The 19,566-nt window shown below is 47.3% G+C and overlaps 1 protein-coding gene across 4 annotated transcripts in view; it reads left to right on the top strand.

The window, feature by feature from the left end:
- FAM169B (Protein) overlaps positions 1-19,566 on the top strand; it is a 272,894-nt gene that overhangs the window by 71,011 nt on the left and 182,317 nt on the right. For 2 of the 4 annotated variants that reach the window (XM_078078939.1, XM_078078938.1), the window contains exons 6-9: positions 4,242-4,424; positions 8,170-8,301; positions 13,073-13,161; positions 14,912-17,699. In XM_078078939.1, the coding sequence (XP_077935065.1) occupies positions 4,242-4,424; positions 8,170-8,301; positions 13,073-13,161; positions 14,912-15,097 (590 nt within the window). In that variant the 3' untranslated portion in view covers positions 15,098-17,699. Of the gene's footprint in view, positions 1-4,241; positions 4,425-8,169; positions 8,302-13,072; positions 13,162-14,911; positions 17,700-19,566 lie in introns of those variants that run through there. The other 2 variants (XR_013450305.1, XM_078078940.1) reach the window with 2 other exon arrangements.

Here is a 19,566-nt window from a genome sequence, read left to right as displayed (position 1 = left end):
TTAACATATTACATTAGTGTGGTACCTTTGTTGCTATTCATAAACCAATATTGATACACCTATTAGTTAGGACTGCCATAACAAAATACCACAGACTGGGTGGCTCAAACAACAGAAAGTAATTTTCTCACAGGTCTTGAGCCTGGAAGTCCAAGATCAAGGTGTTGGCAGGTTTTGTAGAATTCTTCCCAGGTCTCTCTCCTTAGCTTGTAGATAGCTGCTTCTCATTGTGTCCTTGCACGGTCTTTCCTGTGTGTGTGCACATCTCTCTGTGTGTCCAAATTTCCTCTTCTCATAAAGACACCCATCAGATTGGGTGAGAGCTCACTCGAAAGACTTCCCTTTAACTTCATCACCACTTAAAGTGCCTGTCTCCAAATATAGTCACATTCAGAGGTACTGGGGGTTGGGCTTCAATGTAAGAATTTGGGGAGACACAATTCAGTTTACATGAGGGTTTATTCTTTGTGTTGTATATTCTATGGGTTTTGACAAATGTATAATGACATATAGCTATCCTTGTAGCATCATACAGAATAGGTTCACTGCCCTAAGAATCCCTGGGCTCCACCCATTCATCCCTCCCTCCCCATGACCCCTTGACAACCACTGATCTTTTCACTGCCTTCATAGTTTTGTCTTTTCCAGGATGTCATATCATTGGTGTAATTGTAGACTTTTCAGGTTGACTTTTTTCACTAAGTAATATGCCTTAACGTTTCTCTATTGCTTTTTGTGGCTTGATAGCTTATTTCTTTTTGGCACTGAATAATATTCTGTTATCTGGATGTACCATAGTTTATTTATCCATTCACATATTGAAGGATATCTTGGTTGCTTCCTGGTTTTGGCAATTATGAATATAGGTGCCATGAACATTTGTGTGGACATAAGTTCTCAACTCCTTTTGATAAGTATTAAAGAGCACAACTGATGAATTATATGATATGAGTATGTTTACTTTTGTAAAAACCACCAAGCTGTCATCCAGAGTTGCTGTATCATTTTGCATTTCCCCCAACAATGAATGAGAGTTCCTATTGCTCCACATCCTCACCAGCATTTGGTGTTGACAGTTCTGGAATTTGGTCACTCTATTAGGTGTGCAGTGATATCTTGTTGGTTTAATTGGCATTTATCTGATGACATGATGTGGAGCATCTTTTGATATGCTCATCTGTTGTACGTATACATCTTTGATGAGGTCTCTATTAAAATCTCTGGTCTACTTTTTAATCAAGTTGTTTGTTTTCTTACAATTGATTTTTTAAAGTTCTTTGTATATTTCAGATAACAGTCCTTTATCAGACAAATGTGTCTTTTGCAAATATTTTTTCCCAGTTCATGCCTTGCCTTTTCATTCTTTTGACATGGTCTTTCACAGAGCCGCAAATTTTAATTTTAATGAAATTCAGCTTGTCAGTTTTTTCTTTCATGGATCATGCCTTTGTTGTTGTATGTAAAAAATTTATCGCTAAACCCAAGGTCATCTGGATATTCTCTTGTGTTCTTTTCTTTTCTTTTCTTTTTTTTTAAGATTTTATTTATTTATTTGACAGAGAGAGACACAGCGAGAGAGTGAACACAAGCAGGGAGAGTGGGAGAGGGAGAAGCAGGCTTCCCGTGGAGCAGGGAGCCTGATGCGGGGCTCGATCCCAGGACCCTGGGATCATGACCTGAGCCGAAGGCAGACACGCTGAACGACTGAGTCACCCAAGCGCCCCTCTCTTGTGTTATTTTCTAGGAGTTTTGTAGTTTTGCGTTTTATATGTATGTCTGTGATTCATTTTAAGGCAAATTTTTTGAAGGGTTTAAGGTCTGTGTCTAGATTATTATTATTATTTTTTCATGTGGATATCCAGTTGTCCAGTATCACTTACTGCAACTGTCCTTTCTCCATTGACTTTACTTTGCTCCTTTGTCAAAGATCAGTTGACTATATTTGTGTGGGTCTAATTCTGGGCTTTCTGTTCTGTTCCAGCTTCTTCCCTTAAAAAAAAATTTTTTTTTTTTTTTGATTTATCAATATCCAGTCATCCCACCACCATTTGTTGAAAAGACTGTCTTTTCCTCATTTGAAAAGGGCACCTTTGTTGAAGTTCAAAGTGTAAGAGTTTGTTTCTGGACTCATTTCTGTTCCACTGATGTATGTGCCTATCCTTGCACCAGTATCCCACTGGCTTGCCTGCCTTGATTTTATAAGAAACCTTGAAATTGGGTAGTGTAAAACTTCCAACTTTACTCTTCTTTTTCAGAACTGGGTGGCTTATTGTAGAGACTTTGCATTTCATGGCAATATTAGTATCAGCTTGTCAGTGTCCACAAAAATGCCTGCCGGTGGGGCGCCTGGGTGGCTCAGTTGATTGTGTCTGACTCTTGATTTCAGCTCAGGTCATGATCTCAGGGTCATGAGATCGAGCCCCGTGTTGGGCTCTGTGCTGGGTGTGGAGCCTGCTTAAGATTCCCTCTCTTCCTCTCCCTCTGTCCCTTTCCCTCCCTCCCCACCCCCTGCCCTCCTTCTCACTCTCTCTTAAAAAAAGAAAATGCCTGCTAAGATTTTGATAGGCATTGAACTTACAGACCAGTTTGGGAAGAATTGCCATCTTAACAGTATTGAGTCATCCAATCCATGAACATGGAATGTCTCCATTTATTTAGATTTTCTTTAATTTCCCTTGACAATGTTTGCTAGTTTTTCAGTATTCAAGATTTGAGCTTCTTTTGTTTAAATATATTCCTAAATACCGACTCTTTTTTAACACTATCATGAATGGAATTGTATTTTTATTTAACATTAAACCTTTTCAGCTTTGGAAGACTTTATCATTTGGGGAATGTTGTTCTCATTGTCTGTAGAAGTTGGAAGTTATAGAATTCCAATCCAAGTTTGTACTATCATTTCAAGAACACTGAAGGTGAAATTCAAATACTCTACAATTACCATCTCAAGTGAATTAGGTGGTATTGATCACTGGCCACAGATTATTTATTTATTTCATTCATTTTCCCACAAAACCAACCATTCAGCTCACCATCCTTTTGATTGACAGTTTCCATGGGTTTTAGCCCATCCAGTAGGTGACTCTGCTTTTTGGGGGTGGCTCGATGTTTGCTGGGACCACAAGGGTGCCCAGGCCATGTTTCTTTCATGGTGACAGGCTAGTCCAGATTTGTTCTTGGGGTGAGTGGCAGGGATATGAGAGAGAACAGATGGGCACTGACCCTATGTGGCCAGAACCCATCTCTTGATGGCAGGTGCTTCAGAACCACATGTAAAGGGATGTGGATACAGGAGGGGTAATAACTGTGGCCATTTTTGCAGTTATTATGGTAGCATGTGTCTCTGCAACTCAGTCTGGCCGATTAGAATTGGAGTCAGTTTTTTGTTTGGGAGATTACCCACCTTCTGAATCTTGGTGGGGATGAATACCTCTTTTTCCAATAGGAGCTGAATATGCTACATACTTCTTCTCCTGGACTCTAATGCATCTAGGGCACAGGCACCTGTGCAGTTTGGAAGTGAGAAAGATGATGTAGTAGGCTCCATGTAGCACCGATTTTCTGGTTAGGATGATGACAGAGGCAACTGGCTGCGACACTAAGCTCCCATTGCAGAAACAGCAACTGTGCTGGTATTGGTGCTGGTTGCAGTGAAGTTCAGTTCAGGGTAGAAAAGTGGGAAGGGTGCCAACTGTCACCTCTCCTGCTCTGCTATAGCAAGGTCATTGATATTGTAGGGGAAACAGGACTTAGTCTATTCGGGGTAAATGTACTTTGCCTTAATAGGACATGATGACCCCTTGTTAGAGTTACCAAAACAAGTCCATGCCCTAGAGATGTATTGGGTGGATCTCCCAGCCCGTACAGCCTGGGTTCATGGAGAACTTCGATGTCGCCCAGATGCTTCTCATTGGCTTCAAGTGTCTCTGTGAACTGTGCGCAGTGAGGGCAGCATCTCAGGGTCTTGGGTGCATGAATGGTCCATTCACCTGGGTTTGCTTTTCATTTCAGTGCGGTAGTCTGGTGGCTGTCCTCCCAGTGATCAATCACATGTGGGCTGACCCACCAGCTGGGGAGAACTGGTGGTTTGGGAGGATCTGCTGTCTTGTCAGGTTGTTTAGTCAGTGATGTGAGCCCTTCTTCTAGGTGGTACCAATGACCCGGCTGTGCGGGCGTTCCGCAGGGTTCTGGCGGGTTGATGCAAGTCTGGGGCTAGTGCATGTCACTTCCTTTCCCTGCAGGCAGCCTGTGTGGTGATGGCACAGGTGTGTGCTACCTGCTGCCTGTCTTCGACACCGTGTTTGTCAGGAGGACGTACCGTCGCCAAGGCCTGGGCATGGCCATGCTGCAGGACTTCTGTGAGACATTCCGAGAGGACGAGGCTCTGGGCGTCAGTTGGCCAATTTCTCCTGCCATGTACCAAGGTAAGCCCACCTTGTATCAGGAGGAAGAGTTGGGGTAATGGTGATGGATAACACATGTGCGTTCTAGGTGACTGTGGGGAGGGAGGTTCCTTGGCACTCTCGGCGTGTGGGTCTTCTTTTCCTCCTGAGAAATCTCCCATTGCTTCCGCACAGATGAGGCTTTATGCTGTATCACAGGCGGCGAGCCCTTCCCGGCCTGAGAAATAATTGGATTTAGAGCTAATAAAAAAGAAGTCACAGGGGCGCCTGGGTGGCTCAATCGTTAAGCGTCTGCCTTCGGCTCGGGTCATGATCCCAGGGTCCTGGGATCGAGCCCCGCATTGTGCTCCCTGCTCAGCCGGAAGCTTGCTTCTCCCTCTCCCACTCCCCCTGCTTGTGTTCCCTCTCTAGCTGTCTCTCTTTCTGTGACAATTAAATAAAATCTTAAAAAAAAAAAAAAAAAAGAAGTCACACAACCTCAGAGAGAAGTAGAATCCAGAGAAGTGTGTCCGTGCTGCCAATTGCTGCTGGGCGCTCAGAGGGCCTTTGCTCCTTCACTTGAAGCTTAGAGCCCGTGACTTCGTCCTTTCCACTAGAGGCTGCAGGCGATCCTTAGGAGCTTCAGCTGGGAGGGCAGCTGGAGTGCAAAGGCAAGCTCTGACGGCACTGAGCCCCCAAGCACCTCGTAGCTCCTACTGCAGAAGACAGTCCCCTCTTCCATTCTTGACCCACTGAGTCCCTGTATTGGTCAGAGTTCTCCAGAGAACAGAACCAATAGGATGTAGATATATAGAGAGAAGAGATTTAATATGAGGAACTGACTCGCATGGTGTGGAGACTGAGACTCTCAGGATCTGCAGTTGTTAGCAAGTTGGAGACTCAGGAGAGCCGATGGTGTCCTAACAGTCCAAATGCCCACAGGCGCCAGACCCAAGAAAAGCCAACAAAAAGTTTTTGGTTCAAATCCAAAGGCAGTAAAAGATTGATGTCCCAGCTCAACAGGCAGGAGGAGTTCCCTCTTACTTGTGGGAGGGTCAGCTTTTTTGTTCCATAATCAGGCCTTCAACTGATTGGATGAGGCCCACCCACATGTGGGAAGGCAATCTGCTTTACACAGTCTACTGATTCAAATGCTGATCTCATCCAAAACACCTTCACAGACACACCCAGAATAATGTTAGACCAAATATCTGGGTACCCTTGGCTCAGTCAGGTTGGCACTTAAAGTGAACTGTCACAGTCCCTTTCCATATTCTGGAAGAGAAATCTTTATATATATTTGTCAGAGGAAATGAAAAAAGCTCTGATATTAAACATCACATTCCAAGTCAGTAAGGAGGGCAGATTCTGGTGGGTATTTCCCCAGGGTCCCTTTGCGCCCCCCCCCCCCCCCCGCCCACGAAGCCCACCCACCCCACATTGGGTTCTGTTTCACTTCTTGTGATACAGATGTTTTTGGACCCTTAGTATTGAGTTTCCAGTGCCATTATCATATGGGGAGAACAGATAAGAGAGAGAAGGTAGGAAAGGTAAGGAAATTTCTGTTGCTCTGAAGTCCTAAGAAAAGCAGGTGAAACATATTTTCAAGTAGGTTTAGTCATTTCTTTGTATTTCCAAAGTCTTGGTCTATAATTAAACTCTGAAGATCCTTGAATTTCTGCAAAGAGCATTCTAGGCTTACTGCACTGTGTTGCTCACTTTGAGGTGTTGGAAAGTTCCAGAACCTAGGCAGCTGGTTCTCTGTCCACATGCCTGTCCTGTTCCCCTCATTTTTTTTTTAAGATTTTATTTACTTATTTGAGAGAGAGAGAGAGAGAGAGAGAGAACACAAGCAGGGGGAGTGGCAGAGGGAGAGGGAAAAGCAGACTCCCTGCTGAGCAGGGAGCCAGATGTGGGGCTCCATCCTAGGACCCTGGGATCATGACCCGAGCTGAAGGCAGATGCTTACCTGACGGAGCCACCCAGGTGCCCCCCCCCCCCATTTTTGCTTCGGCTCTGAGACCTTTGTTTGAGTGCATTGGCCTCCCAGGGCAGCCACCTCAGGTTTCCCAGGGAAATAGCAGCCTCCAAGGGTGGGGGGCTGCCCCAGGGCCAGCTCTGCTGAGACCCTTGCAGTGTTCTGTGGATCCCTATTCTCCATCCTCTGTCTCTGCTCTGCAGAGAAAGAAGATATGAAGGTGCTGATTCTGAAGCATGCTACTTGTCTTAGGGGTTTCAGCTACCTAGCCGAGGATGCTGGGGCCTCAGGCTTTTACATCACCCCTGGCTGTATCTGGGCATGTAGGTGAATAGGTAGAGTGTGGAGAAAGAAGCTTCTGGAGGCTCAAGCCTGGGTGCAGGTGCACTGACCGCACCCTTCACTGACTGGCTTTTATTGAGTACCTTTGAATGGACAACAGGGACTCCTGTCCACAGCCCCATTCTTTAGAGCCCCCTTGCAGCTGTGACTCTCTCCATGGCATCAGGAGTCTGTGGGCCCAAAAGGATATTCCTCCTGGGTCCAGGCCACTCCTTCTAAGCCAGCTCAAGGTACTAGGACCCCAGGATTCCTGCCAGTAGTGCTGAGGGCTGGAGTAGACTCCATCCCTGGATCTGTGCATCTAAGGGTGGACCATGCCACCAGTTTGCATGTCTTTAGACCCCAGGGACAGCCACTGGTGGGACATGGATGGAGTGTGGGCATGGTGTCCACATTTGTATGCACAGGCCCCTTGTGGTCTATGTGTGTGGGGCTGGGGTAGGAGGAGAAGCAGGTGGGCAGCCTGCTGGGGGCCGGCTCTCTTGGTATTGCCACATTCTGGTGCAAAACTCCAAGGAGTCCAAGAAATTCTAAATTTGAAACTGGCTTTCCCTGTTGTTATGAAGTTATATTTGTCAAGATAGGAGAGCAGAACATTCTATCTAGCACTCTGCTAGCTTGGCTTACACTTTCTGAATACTTAGTGTCATGCTCTGGAGGTTTCCATCTGTGCTGTTGCCCTGGGCCGGGAAATATTAGGAGAGGGCCTGATGGTGTCCCCATGGGCACCTGCAGGACCAGGAGCAGCTTCCCATTTGGCTGGATTTGGGGCACTGCCGTGTGAAAAATGCTCACCCTGTGAACGTGGACATAGAAGTCTGTAAGCCTTGAGATGACTCTGGAATCAAGGCATCTGCAGAGGATGTGCTGGAAGGTTCTGTGGGAGAGGAGAGCTGGGGAGGCTCAGGGGGAGGAAGGACAGTGCCTGAGGAGAGGACAGTGTGGGGTGATGTTATGGCCTTAATTGGGTCCCCCCGAGTCTTATGTTGAAGCTTCAGTCCCCCACGTGACTGTGTGTGGAGGTGGGGCCATTAAAGAGGTGATTAAGTGAGGTCATATGAGTGGGGCTCTGATCCAGTAGACTGGTAAGAGGAGGTTCTTATTTATAAGAGGGGCCGGGACACAGAGGTATAGAGGGAAGACCCCGTGAAGGTACAGCGACAAGGCGGCCCTCAGCGAGCCTCTGCCTACATCCGGATGTGGGACTCCGTCCCCGACTGTGAGACAGCGAGTCTGTTGTTGAAGCCCCCCAGTGTGTGGCGTTCTGTTATGGCGGCCCCAAGCTAAGATGGGGGTGGGTGAAAGTGGGAGCACCAAGTGGCAGGTGAGAAGGTGAAACGGTGGTCTGTGCGGAGCAGCACCAGAGCGGTGAGCCAGGCTGGGGTGGGCGGGGCCTCACCAGGAACCGGAAGTGCCTTGAGAGGCAGAAGGGGGCGGGCCTTCCTGGCTCACAGTGCGCATCCTCAGTCTGCAGGAAGTTCCTGTTGGCCCACCCGGAGGAGCGGGGTCGCCTGTGGGAGGTGGAGCCCCCAGGAGCCTGGGGCCAGCGAGGCAGCATCTGGCTGAAGGTTCAACTGCAGCAGTCAAGACCTCCAGACTGTGAGTCGCAGTGAGCGCCGTGCCCTTTGAAGCCCAGGTTAATGCGTACTGATGGAGTCAGGCCGGTACAGGTGTTCTGTTTAATGTTGCAAGAACCGAGGGGGGAGGGAGACCAGAGTGGGGGCTTCTTGTCCTTGGCCCACCGTCCTTTCCCGAACGAACCACACCTAAACCTTGCGCTAGATCTCCCCCAGTTTAGCTAAATCAGAAGCTCCCAGGGACGGAGGGGCTCCTCGTTTATAATTAGAAGGATCTCCGAAACCTAAATGAATGTGTGCACCTGGTTAACAATTGGAAAGCCACACAAGGGTTTACTCTGAAGAGCCAGCCTTCCATGCCCCCTCCCGCCACCCTTGTGGGAGATGACACGCATCCGTAAATGGTAGCGTTGCATAGATAGCATTCTGCAAAGGAGTACCTTGTCCTTCCTGTCCTTTTTACTGGCAGCATAGTATGCTGCTGGGTGGAGATGTTGTTTATTTGGGCAGCCCCGGTTACAGACAGACACTGTCCTCAGTTTGGGGTGTTAGAGCTCCTTGGTGAGTTTGCTGGCGGGGTGTTGATGGAGGGGGTTTTCGAGCAATGAGAACAGGTGGAGGGTCCCAAAGGGAGGCAGCAGTTGGGAAGACCAGACATACTGGTGTCTGGTTCTCCAAGTTACTTTTTAACAGTGTGTCTTCCACCTCTCCCACGTTGAGCATGGATTGCACACTGCTGGTGGTTCTTAGCTCAGTGCTCAAGGTGAGGGTCCCTGGAGGCAGGGCCGGATCCGTGCAGAGCCCTTGAGGCTGCAGGTGCGGTGTATGGGTGGGAGGTGCAGGAGGTTCTAACAGTTTTAAGTTCACTGGCCAAAGTGAAAGCCCTGGCTTTTCTTCCCTGCTGGGAAAGAAAGCTCCGGTCAGCATCAAATGCAACATCCCAGGCTGCAGGTAGCTCATTAGAGGGCAGTGGGTAACTGATTTACCTTAGGTCGTGACAGGGAAGAGCGCCTTGGAGTTTATTGATGATAACAGTGATAGGTTTTGCTTTTATGGTGCCTTTCAGCTAGAAGACTTAATGGATCTTTACAGATATTAATGGGGTGACCAGGCACCTGAGAAGGAGGCCATGGCAGGGCTGTGACTACGATCCTAATGAGGTGGTTAAGTGACTTGCCCTGTGGCATCCACAGTTAGAAATGAAGGGGGAGCTGGCCCAGATCCCCATGCAGTAAGCTGAACAGCCGTGCGGGTTTAGGTTTATCGAGGAGCTTCACAAATGAGCCTGCAGCTCCCACGTGGACGAGGCCTTTGTGTCTTGGATGTTGCAGTTCCTTGGCTGGGAATGAAAAAAAAAAAAAAAGTTTGCGAATCCGAATGTGGAAATAATGTGGAAATTGCACAGGCCAGAGGGGGGTAAAGAAGGGGAGGGCGTTTTCTCATAATTGGGGAGACTGCTTTCCTCCGAAGAGAATTCCGCTGGGGGTTATTTCAAGAGCTGAGAGTTGGTGTGGTCTGGTCACAGGAAACTGAGCTGGAAGTCAGATGCCAGACCTGTCACTTTAACTCACTCTGTGAGATTTGCCAACTCTCTCTTTAAAACAGCAAATGAGGGAACTTTCACAGAGAATGTTCCAGAAGCATGCTTGGAGTCCTTTGAAGGAAGAAGGGTCATTATAATTATGATATAATTAGATTACTAAAACTATGTAATTAAAAAAAAATCTAAATTATGATCTTTTCACTCCCTGTGTAAATCATGGCTAGTTCCCAGTTTTCACCCACAACTTCTGTCTCCCCCAGGGCCAGCAGTCAGGATTTTAATTCACTCAGGAAGGTTTTCAGCCAGCCAGCTTCATCTTGTAACAATTTTGTCAGCACTGACATTTCAGGTTTTTTCCGGGTTGGTGAGTGGGGGCTGCAAATGCAATCACAGATTAGCCCAGATGCTCTGCAGTTTCTCAGTTTCTAGTCTGTCTGCCTTCTTGGAAATCTGCAAGTGTTAGCCCATTAGGTTTTCCCACAGGTCACCAAACAGTGCAGGTTCTGGAATCTTCTCTTGCCTTGGAAATCTCACACAGCCATTTAATTTAATTTTAGTTTTTAATCAGTTATTCTTAGAGTTGCTTTCTTGAATTGTTCTGTTTTTCAAGTTCTATCTTTTGTTCCTTTATTTCTGACTGTTATTTTGGAGGTTTCCTACAATTTCATGTGCTGTAGAAATAGAACTGTAAGCAAGAAGCCCAGTGGAGCCAATTGCTTTTTACATTCTAAGTAAGGCATGGACATTTTACATTGTTCCAAAGGGAAATTAGCTTGTGCTCCTTTCAAATGTTTCAAAATCTGTTTTTGAAGCTGCGGCCTTTATGGACTAGGTCTTTTAAAGTTTGCATGGATCTTGCCTATTGATAACATCTGTGGCTTTTAATGGCCCTGAAAATATTTACAGGGTTTTCAGAACTTTTGAGAGAAGGAGTTTGTGGGAATTTTTTTTCTTCCTACACTCAATTACATATGAAGCCTTTGAAACTTGACCAATAGGATCATAATATTATCTGGTGTGACTTCTCAGCTTGCACATGCCTTAAGTTTCTTTACTGGAGGAGATGAAATTGAATGCTCCAACAGTTGAAAAGTTCCTTTACAAAAATGTGGCTGGAGACAGGAAGTAATTGCACACAGCTTTAAAAATTAATTTTTTCATTCTTTAGGTTATAGTTTTGCCTTCTTTCCAGGTGAATTTTTAATAGTTTCAGTCATCGTCCATAGGGAAAATAATTTTCTTCTATTTACATTTAATTTTTAATGCTAGAGTGTACATGAAAAGATGTGAAATATTTGAGTTGGGGAGGCGGGGTCATTTTTCTAAAAGTCTGAATCCTAGTAAACTGCAACTCTAACTTAGTCTCAGCTTGTTCTGATGAGTTGGACATTATATAGTGCAGTAGTTATAGCAATTTTATGGTGGTGAGCTATGGTGGGAAGTGCTGAGAGCAGAACCACTCTACTGGATGGGTTTTTCCTAATGCTGCTCTTTGAAAGGTTGTGTGGTTCCCTCTAGTGGCCATTTTCATCTATTGCGTCCTGTATGGTAACTCGTGGATGGTAACTTACTTTGACCTACCTGTGTGGTTGCTTCTCAGATTCTTATCCTGAATCTTCCAAACTACAGCATTCATTTTTAAAGATTATTGGACCTTTATTGGTTAGGAATAAAATACAAGTAAACATTTGGTAGTTTCTAGCATGTTTTAGTCCATACCACATAAAAACACAGTTTCACACATCGGGGTAGAAAATAATGGATTGTTTACTTCATTCTGTCATTCATTCATTCATTTATTCATTCGTTCATGTATTTTCTCATTCATTCAATAAATTTCTGTGATGGAGGATCTACCAATGCCAGACCACTGGCAGAGGTGATAAGGATACAGTGGTGAATAAGGCTGGCTGAGTCTCTGAACTCATTTATGAGCTTACATTTTTGCAAAGAGAAGTACATGGGCAACCATTACTGCATGATATAGAAACTCCAAGAGAGCACTAAAGTATGCTGGTATTTTTAAATACTTATGATTCAGTTTTGCCAAACCAAAGTTGGCTAATTCATAAAGTTTGTAAATAAACTTTATAATTTATATATATGGGTAACAACTAAATAATATATTCTTTTTTGAAAAGTGTTTGTTTTTTAAAATTTTTTTATTTTTTAAAGATTTTTATTTATTCATTTGAGAGAGAGAATGAGACAGAGCGCATGGGAGGGGGGAGGGTCAGAGGGAGAAGCAGACTCCCCGCTGAGCAGGGAGCCCGATGCGGGACTCGATCCCGGGACTCCAGGATTATGCCCCGAGCCGAAGGCAGTCGCCCAACCAACTGAGCCACCCAGGTGCCCCCCCCTTTTTTTAAAGTAGGTTCCTTGGGGCGCCTGGGTGGCTCAGTCGTTAAGTGTCTGCCTTCGGCTCAGGTCGTGATCCCAGGGTCCTGGGATCGAGCCCTGCATCAGGCTCCCTGCTCAGCGGGAAACCTGCTTCTCCCTCTCTAACTGCCCTTGCTTGTGTTCCTTCTCTCATTGTGTCTCTGTCAAATAAAATCTTTCAAAAAAAAAAAATAAAGTAGGTCCCACGCCCAGCGTGGAGCCCAGTGCAGGGCTTGAACTCACGACCCTGAGATCAAGTCCTGAGCTGAGATCAAGAGTTGGATTCCTAACTGACTGAGCCACCCAGGTCCCCGAAAAATGTGTCTCATTTGCATTTTCAGCTCAAATGAGAAACTGAATATTTATTCCTAAAGGATCTGAATGCCCTCTCAACGCACACATACCTCCACATAGAGATTATGGGGTGTAGGAATCCCACACAGTGGGATGAGAAAGTCATCCCTTTCCAAGTTGGGACTGATTTGGTAAAAGGGGGTGGGGGGCTAAATTAGAAAGTGTGATTATGGGCTCTCTTATGAGTAAAAATTCCAGTGAGCAAAGAGAAGGGCTTAGGAATAAATAGCACTGGAAACTGACTCCATTTAATGTCTGAATAATTGGAAGAAAAGATCATAGTCCAGCTCAGAAATGTTTGACTAGAGCCATCACCTCCCGTCTCCCCAAACCTGACAGGTTTCCCTGTCCTCTGGAGAGTACCATAGCAGGTGTCATAGTGTAAGTCGGGAGGATGGAATTGGGTCATGGTGATCAGTGCTTTTGGAGAGGTCCCCAGTGTATTAGTCTTTTGATTGTCCATTCCCCCAGAGCCACCCCCATTTGTTTATCCTGCTCTCTTGCTTGGGGAGGGCAGCTCACCCAGGAAATGCCAAGGAGGATGTGAGCAGTCAAGGTCGGACGTCTCCAGATGATGGACCCAGACAGTCTGAAGAAGGCAAGAAGGTACGGTGGTGAATATGTCATTCTAGGATTGGGTCTTATTTTCTTAGCAATCATGTTGTGCTTGTTTAGGGGAGCTCTAAACCTGCAAGGCATCTTCCTAATCACCTTGGCTTTGGGCTTCTCCATGGCAGTGGGTCGTTGATTCATACTCGGAGTCTCCGTCCTGCGGTATGAGGAGAGGCCTTCGTAATTAGACCTTTCTGAGGACCTGTTTACTCTTGGTCCTTTTCTCTAAGCTTGACAAGCTCTAATGAAGCCAGAACTAGACAGAGCATGTGGGAATCAGCCGTAACCTTGCACTGTTAAGGAAATACTGAAAAATCTGAATTTCACATTCTGCCATGGACCGGCATCTTTCAAGCAGAGCAAATGTGTGGACAAATTTCTTTCTTTCCTCCTCCCCCTCGAGCCCCGATGCTAGAAAATGGAATATGGCATTAGGTTATTGTAGAACGCAGGGTGATGGGAGAAGAGAACTGGGGACAAGGATGGCTGCTAAGTATTTCTTCGTAGCCCATTATCTGTTGTTCAGTGTTTTATAAGACTTTGAAGCGATGTGATTCCATTAAGTGTTTTCCTGAAGCCAAGACAGACCGTCGCCCATGCAAGGTAATTCTGATAACATTCATTTTCTGCTACGGAGGGGTCTTTGCTCTGAAGTCCTAAAAAGTTGTTAATGGTTTTAAACTCTAGAACTTAGAATTGCAACTTGTGAGCAGTACTGCTTATTTTGGAAAGGAGATGGTACGGGGATAGAAGACTCAACATTGAAGGCATAAGATATCCCAGAAAGTGCTGGATTGTTTTAGAAAGGCTGGCAGGGGAGGGCTTTCCTTTTCCTTGGTTTACAGTGGAAAAAGGGGCTCATTGATGGCCTCCGAGGCCACTGAACTGAGAGTATTGTGTTTCGCCTCTTTGCTGATCCCCGACTTTGCTCTTTTTTTTTTTTTTTAAAGATTTTGTTCATTTATTTGACAGAGAGAGATACACAGCGAGAGAGAGAACACAAGCAGGGGGAGTGGGAGAGGGAGAAGCAGGCTTCCTGCAGAGCAGGGAGCCCGATGTGGGGCTCGATCCCAGGACCCTGGGATCATGACCCGAGCCGAAGGCAGACGCTTAACCATCTGAGCCACCCAGGCGCCACCTCCCCGACTTTGCTCTTAAGCCTTGAAGGCCGTTAGAGGAAGCAGGAGGTTCAGTGTGACGTCACGCCCAGGGGCAGGTGTCTGGGGAGGTCCACATACTCAGGCGTAAGAGCGCCACCTTTTAAAGTAGTGCTTCCTTGCTTTGCTTTTTCTCTGATCTCCATGGGCTGGGCTCTTCAGTTCCTGTCAGGAAATACGTTCCCACCAGTAAATAGGTCCTCAGAGCATCTTATGAACAAAACACGGGGTCCTCGTGGCTGGCCGGGGTGTTGGAGCCTGGCTCATCCAGTCTGAATCTGAGCACGCAGCGTGTGCAAGGGCCTGGCCTGGCCAGGACACCAGCAGGCCCCTTACGGCAGGCACTGGAAAGCTTTGTTGATCTTTTCTTTTCTTTTTATTTATTTATTTATTTATTTGACAGAGAGAGACACAGTGAGAGAGGGAACACAAGCAGGGGGAGTGGGAGAAGGAGAAGCAGGCTTCCCGCTGAGCAAGGAGCCCGACGCGGGGCTCGATCCCAGGACCCTGGGATCATGACCTGAGCCGAAGGCAGACGCTTAACGGCTGAGCCACCCAGGCGCCCCTGTTGATCTTTTCTGATTCAGGAGAGGACCCGTGGAGAATGGGAGGAGACAAAGAGCGGTCAGGACTGCGGAGTGAAAGAAGCAGCATCGGGGCGGCTTGGACGAGCCTGCGGGGCCAGGCCAGAGGGGAAGGAGGCCAAGAGGACTGCGGTGGATGCGGGGCTGGCCTGGGGGTTCCAGCAGAAGCACCTGCGGCCCAGCTCCTGACTCTCAGAGGCAAACCCGAATCTCGTCGAGAGGCCTGCCTGGGCCCCAGGGGACGGGTGTGAGAGCTGCTTCTGTCACTCCCTGCTCGTGTGCCCGGGAGCTGGCCTCTACCCTTGCTGTGCTGTCCTTTGAGGAGAAAGGGATGGCACAGACCCCACCCACCTCAGGCTTGTTTTGTGGGCTCAGGTGATAGAAAGCCTAAGAAAGTGCTTCATCCCTCAAGCACAGAGAGCTACGCAGGCCGCTGTTTTCCCGAGCTCAGATCCCAGAAGTGTGTTTGTTAAACCTAATACGGTTTCTGTTACTCGGGATGAATTCGTAAAGACTGTACTGGAACCACTCGAATATGACTCTTTCTTGAGTGCAAGGAAACTCCAAGAAGGGCCACACCATTCTGGTCTGCGCTGCAGAACTCTGCCTCAGGTTTGCCCCCACCAGCCCAGAGGTCACTGGGAGACCACAGGCACCAGAGGGGTTTCTAGGGGAGACACGGTTCTTTTCCAGAGAAGCTTCCGTGACGAGGGCGGTGGCCCGGACTGCCTGAGGCACACAGTTCGTTGGCGCCTCGCCCGCGTCTGGCCGAGTGGGCTCCAGGTGGGCATCAGGATCTTAGCTGTCACTTCATTCAGAGGGGAAGCCACCGGAGGGGCTTTGTGCCGCTGGCCCTCCAGCCTACGGCGCCGTGAGGGGAAAGGCTTGTACTGGTCAAGGCGATTGTGATGCTCCTTCCCTCCTCAGCCACTGTCACCCCCTGCTCGGGGCATGTGCTTGCGGATTCGGAGCTGAGCCGAGGACCCTGCGTGTAAGACCCCGCTGAGGACAGACGAGGCAGGCCTTCCACAGGGTAAGGCGCGGTGCAGGCTGCTTCCTGAGGCCCCAGAGCCTGCTCCCTGGAAACTGCCGTAGGCCTTTCTCTGCAGCTGGCCAGGCCTCACTGATGGTCAGTTGGGTTCTTAACCTTCCAACCGGCGGGGGCTGGCTGGGTCGTCTTGGGGCAGGCAGCCCCATCCCAGCCCCTACTTGCGGGTGAATGCACATCTCATCTTACCACTGGGCACACCCCTCTGAGGCTTTATCACTGTCTTTGGAGCACCTGGGGCCCTGATGACTCTGCCTTGAGCAGAGTCGGCCTTGCCTTCTGTATCCCGGCTGCCTGGGCTTTCCTGTCCTCAGACACACCTGTGCTCTTGCTTTGGGGTCAGCACTCATGCACTCGCTCTGCCCTGGGCATGTGCCTTTCCCTCCCTCCCTCCCTCCGTCCTTCTGTCTCTCTTTCTCTCTCTGTCCTCCTCTGTCTCTCCCCCCCCCACCTGTGAGCGCACGCACACACACACACACACACACACACACGTCAGGCTGACTCCTGCTCACACATCTAGTCTCAGCTTTGATGTCCCTTCCTGACCACCTGTTCCTCCCCTTCCCACATGGCCTCCAAGCACTGGGCACTCGGCTGTGACTCCCGTGAGCCACCAGCAGGGTCAGCCCTGGGCCTGCTCAGTTGCCCCTTGTGTCCTCAGTAACTGTGGGGAATGAATGGTAACAGATCACCTCAGGGTGAGGGGTGACACCTTCCTTCTCTTCCTCTGTGGGTAGACCCTGGAGATGGATGGAAGAACAGTTTCACCTCTTTAGGGGTGTAGTAAAGCCCATCCTGGAGCCTTGGGATAGGGAGGAGACCACCAGCACCATATGCTGGCAAGATACTGCTATTTCCCTGAGTGGTCAGAGGGCACATCTGATGGGACCTCTGTTACTTATTTACTCATCCATCTGTCTGTCCACCCACCCATCCACCCAGCTGTCAGTCCATCCATCCATCCATCTACCCACTTGTCTTTCCATCCATCAGTCCACATTTGTCCATTCATCTGCCCATCCATTTATTTGATGGACTCAGCTGTCCATCTGTCCATATCTGTCCATCCACCCATCTGATCATCTGTTCGTCCTTCCATTCATTTATCCGTCTACCCACCTGTCTGTCCATCTGTCCTTCTGACATCTATCCATCCATCGATCCAGTTGTCCATCTATCTGCCCACCTACCTGTCAGTCCATCCATGTGCTCATATCTGCCCATTTGTTTATCTCTCCATCCATCTATCTCTCCATCCATCCATCCTGATGTACAACAAATACTCAGCATGCTTGCTCAGGACTGAGCTCTGTGCTGGGCACTGGGGATATATAGGTAAGTGAAATGTGTTTACTGGACTCAAACTCTTCTCTCTGGAACGGTCTCTTCTAGAGTGTTCCCCTGGAGTTGTTGTCTTTCACCCATTAGAAAGAGGGAAGAGTCCAGTGGAAAGAAGTAGAGTTTAGACCTCTGTACGGAGACCTCATGAAGTCCTCCAGTGCATGTGGGCCCCTCGTGAATGAGGCACAGACCATAAAAGTGGGCTCTGCAACCAGCGGGTGCTCTACGTGTAATGGCAGACATGGCCTTTAATGTGTGACTCGGTGGGTTCTGTGAACTTGGCACTGTTCAGGTGAATGGCTGGTGCTTTGTGTTTACATGGAAATGAACCGACAGAAATGTCTCAGGGGTTTGATGAAGTTACTGTTCAATAAAAGCATCCTCTCAAGGGAGAAGAACTGATGTGTTGGTGTTGTTCATTTAAAGATGTAAAGACAAACCCTGCAGAGTTAGAAGGAAACACACTGGAGCTCCAAGCAACCCCCTCTCCAGCCAGTGACACAGACGAGTTGGGTCTGGGGCCCTGTGCAGTGTTCCCTTCTGTGAGGCTTGTATGGGGAATGTCCATAAAGCATGTGTGTGTGTGCATGTGTGTTTTGTTGTTTTTGTTAAATCAGTAATTTACAAACCATAATTTCATTTGAAGTATACAATTCCATGGTTTTTAGTATATTGACAGAGTCGTGCAATCAACACCACAATCAGTACCCCAAAAAGAAACCCTGTACCTGTTAGCAGTCTCTCCCTTTCCACCCACCCTGAGCCCAAGGCAACCACAACTCTTTCTCTCTCTATAGATTTGTCTGTTCTAGACATGTACAAGTAGAATTATACTATGTGTGGTCATTTCCATCTGGCTTCTTTGCCTTGGCATAATTTTTTTTTAAGGATTTTTTAAAAAAGATTTTTAATTTATGAGAGAGAAAGTGGAGGAGAAGCAGAGGGAGAGGGACAAGCAGACTCTGATCTCAGGACCGTGAGATCATGACATGAGCCGAAACCAAGAGTTGGACGCTTAACCGACTGAGCCACCCAGGTGCCCCTGGCATGATGTTTTTAAGGTTCATTCACATTGTAGCTTGTATCAGTACTTTGTTCCTTTTTAAAAATTTAAATTCAATTAAATAACATATAGTGTATTACTAGTTTCAGAGGTGCAGGTTAGTGATTCATCAGTTGCATGTAACTCCCAGTGCTCATTCCATCACGTGCCCTCCTTAATGCCCATCACCCAGTTGTCCCAGCCTCCCATCTACCTCCCCCCCTCCAGCAGCCCTCAGTTTGTTTCCTATAGTTAAGAGTCTCTTATGGTTTGTCTCCCTCTCTGATTTCATTTTATTTTATTTTTCCTTCCCTCTTTGTTCCTTTTTATAGCTGAATAATATTCCATTGTATGGATATACTGCATTTTGCTTACGTATCTGTTTACCAATTAATGGACTTTTATTTTTTACAAAGACTTATTTGTTTATTTTAGAGAGAGTTTGTGTGAGTGAGCTTGGGGAGAGGCAGAGGGAGAGGGAGAGAGAATCCCAAGCAGATTCCCCTCTAAGTGCAGAGCCTGACATGGGGCTTGACCTCACCACCCTGAGATCATGACCTGAGCTGAAATCAAGAGTCGGATGCTTAACTGACTGAGCCACCTAGGCACCCCCAATTAATGGACTTTTAGATTGATTTCTTGGCTATTACCAATAATGCTGCTATGAACATTCATGCACAAGTCTTGATGTGGACATACTCAGTTCTCTTGGGTATATACCCAACAGTGGAGTTTCTGGGTCATAAGGTAACTCTATGTTTTAACTTTTTGAGGAACTGCCCAATTATTTTTTGAAGTGATTGCACCATTTTACGTTCCCTCCAGCAATGTGTGAGGGTTCCATTTTCTCCCCATCCCAGCCAGCGCTTGATGCTAGTCATCTTTTTGCTGATAGCCTCCATCCTAGTGCTTGAGAGCTGGCATCCCATTGTGGTTTTCATGTGCATTTCCCTGATGACTGATGATGTGGAGCACCTTTTCCTGTACTTGCTGGCTCCTTTTATGTCTTCTTTGGAGAAATGTCTACTCAGATCCTTTACCCATTTCTTCATTGGGTTGTCTTTATTATTGAGTTGTAGCAGTTCTTTATATATTTTAGAACCAAGTCTCTCATCACATGTGTCGTTTGCAGAGAATTTCTCCTATACTGTGGGTTGTCTCTTCGCTTTCTTGATGGTGTCATTTGAGGTGCAGCATTTTGAATTTTGATGATGCAGTTTATCTACT

This window comes from Halichoerus grypus, chromosome 8, assembly GCF_964656455.1.
Source record: "Halichoerus grypus chromosome 8, mHalGry1.hap1.1, whole genome shotgun sequence".
NCBI lineage: Eukaryota > Metazoa > Chordata > Mammalia > Carnivora > Phocidae > Halichoerus > Halichoerus grypus.
This window is presented reverse-complemented; position numbering and strand designations above follow the sequence as displayed.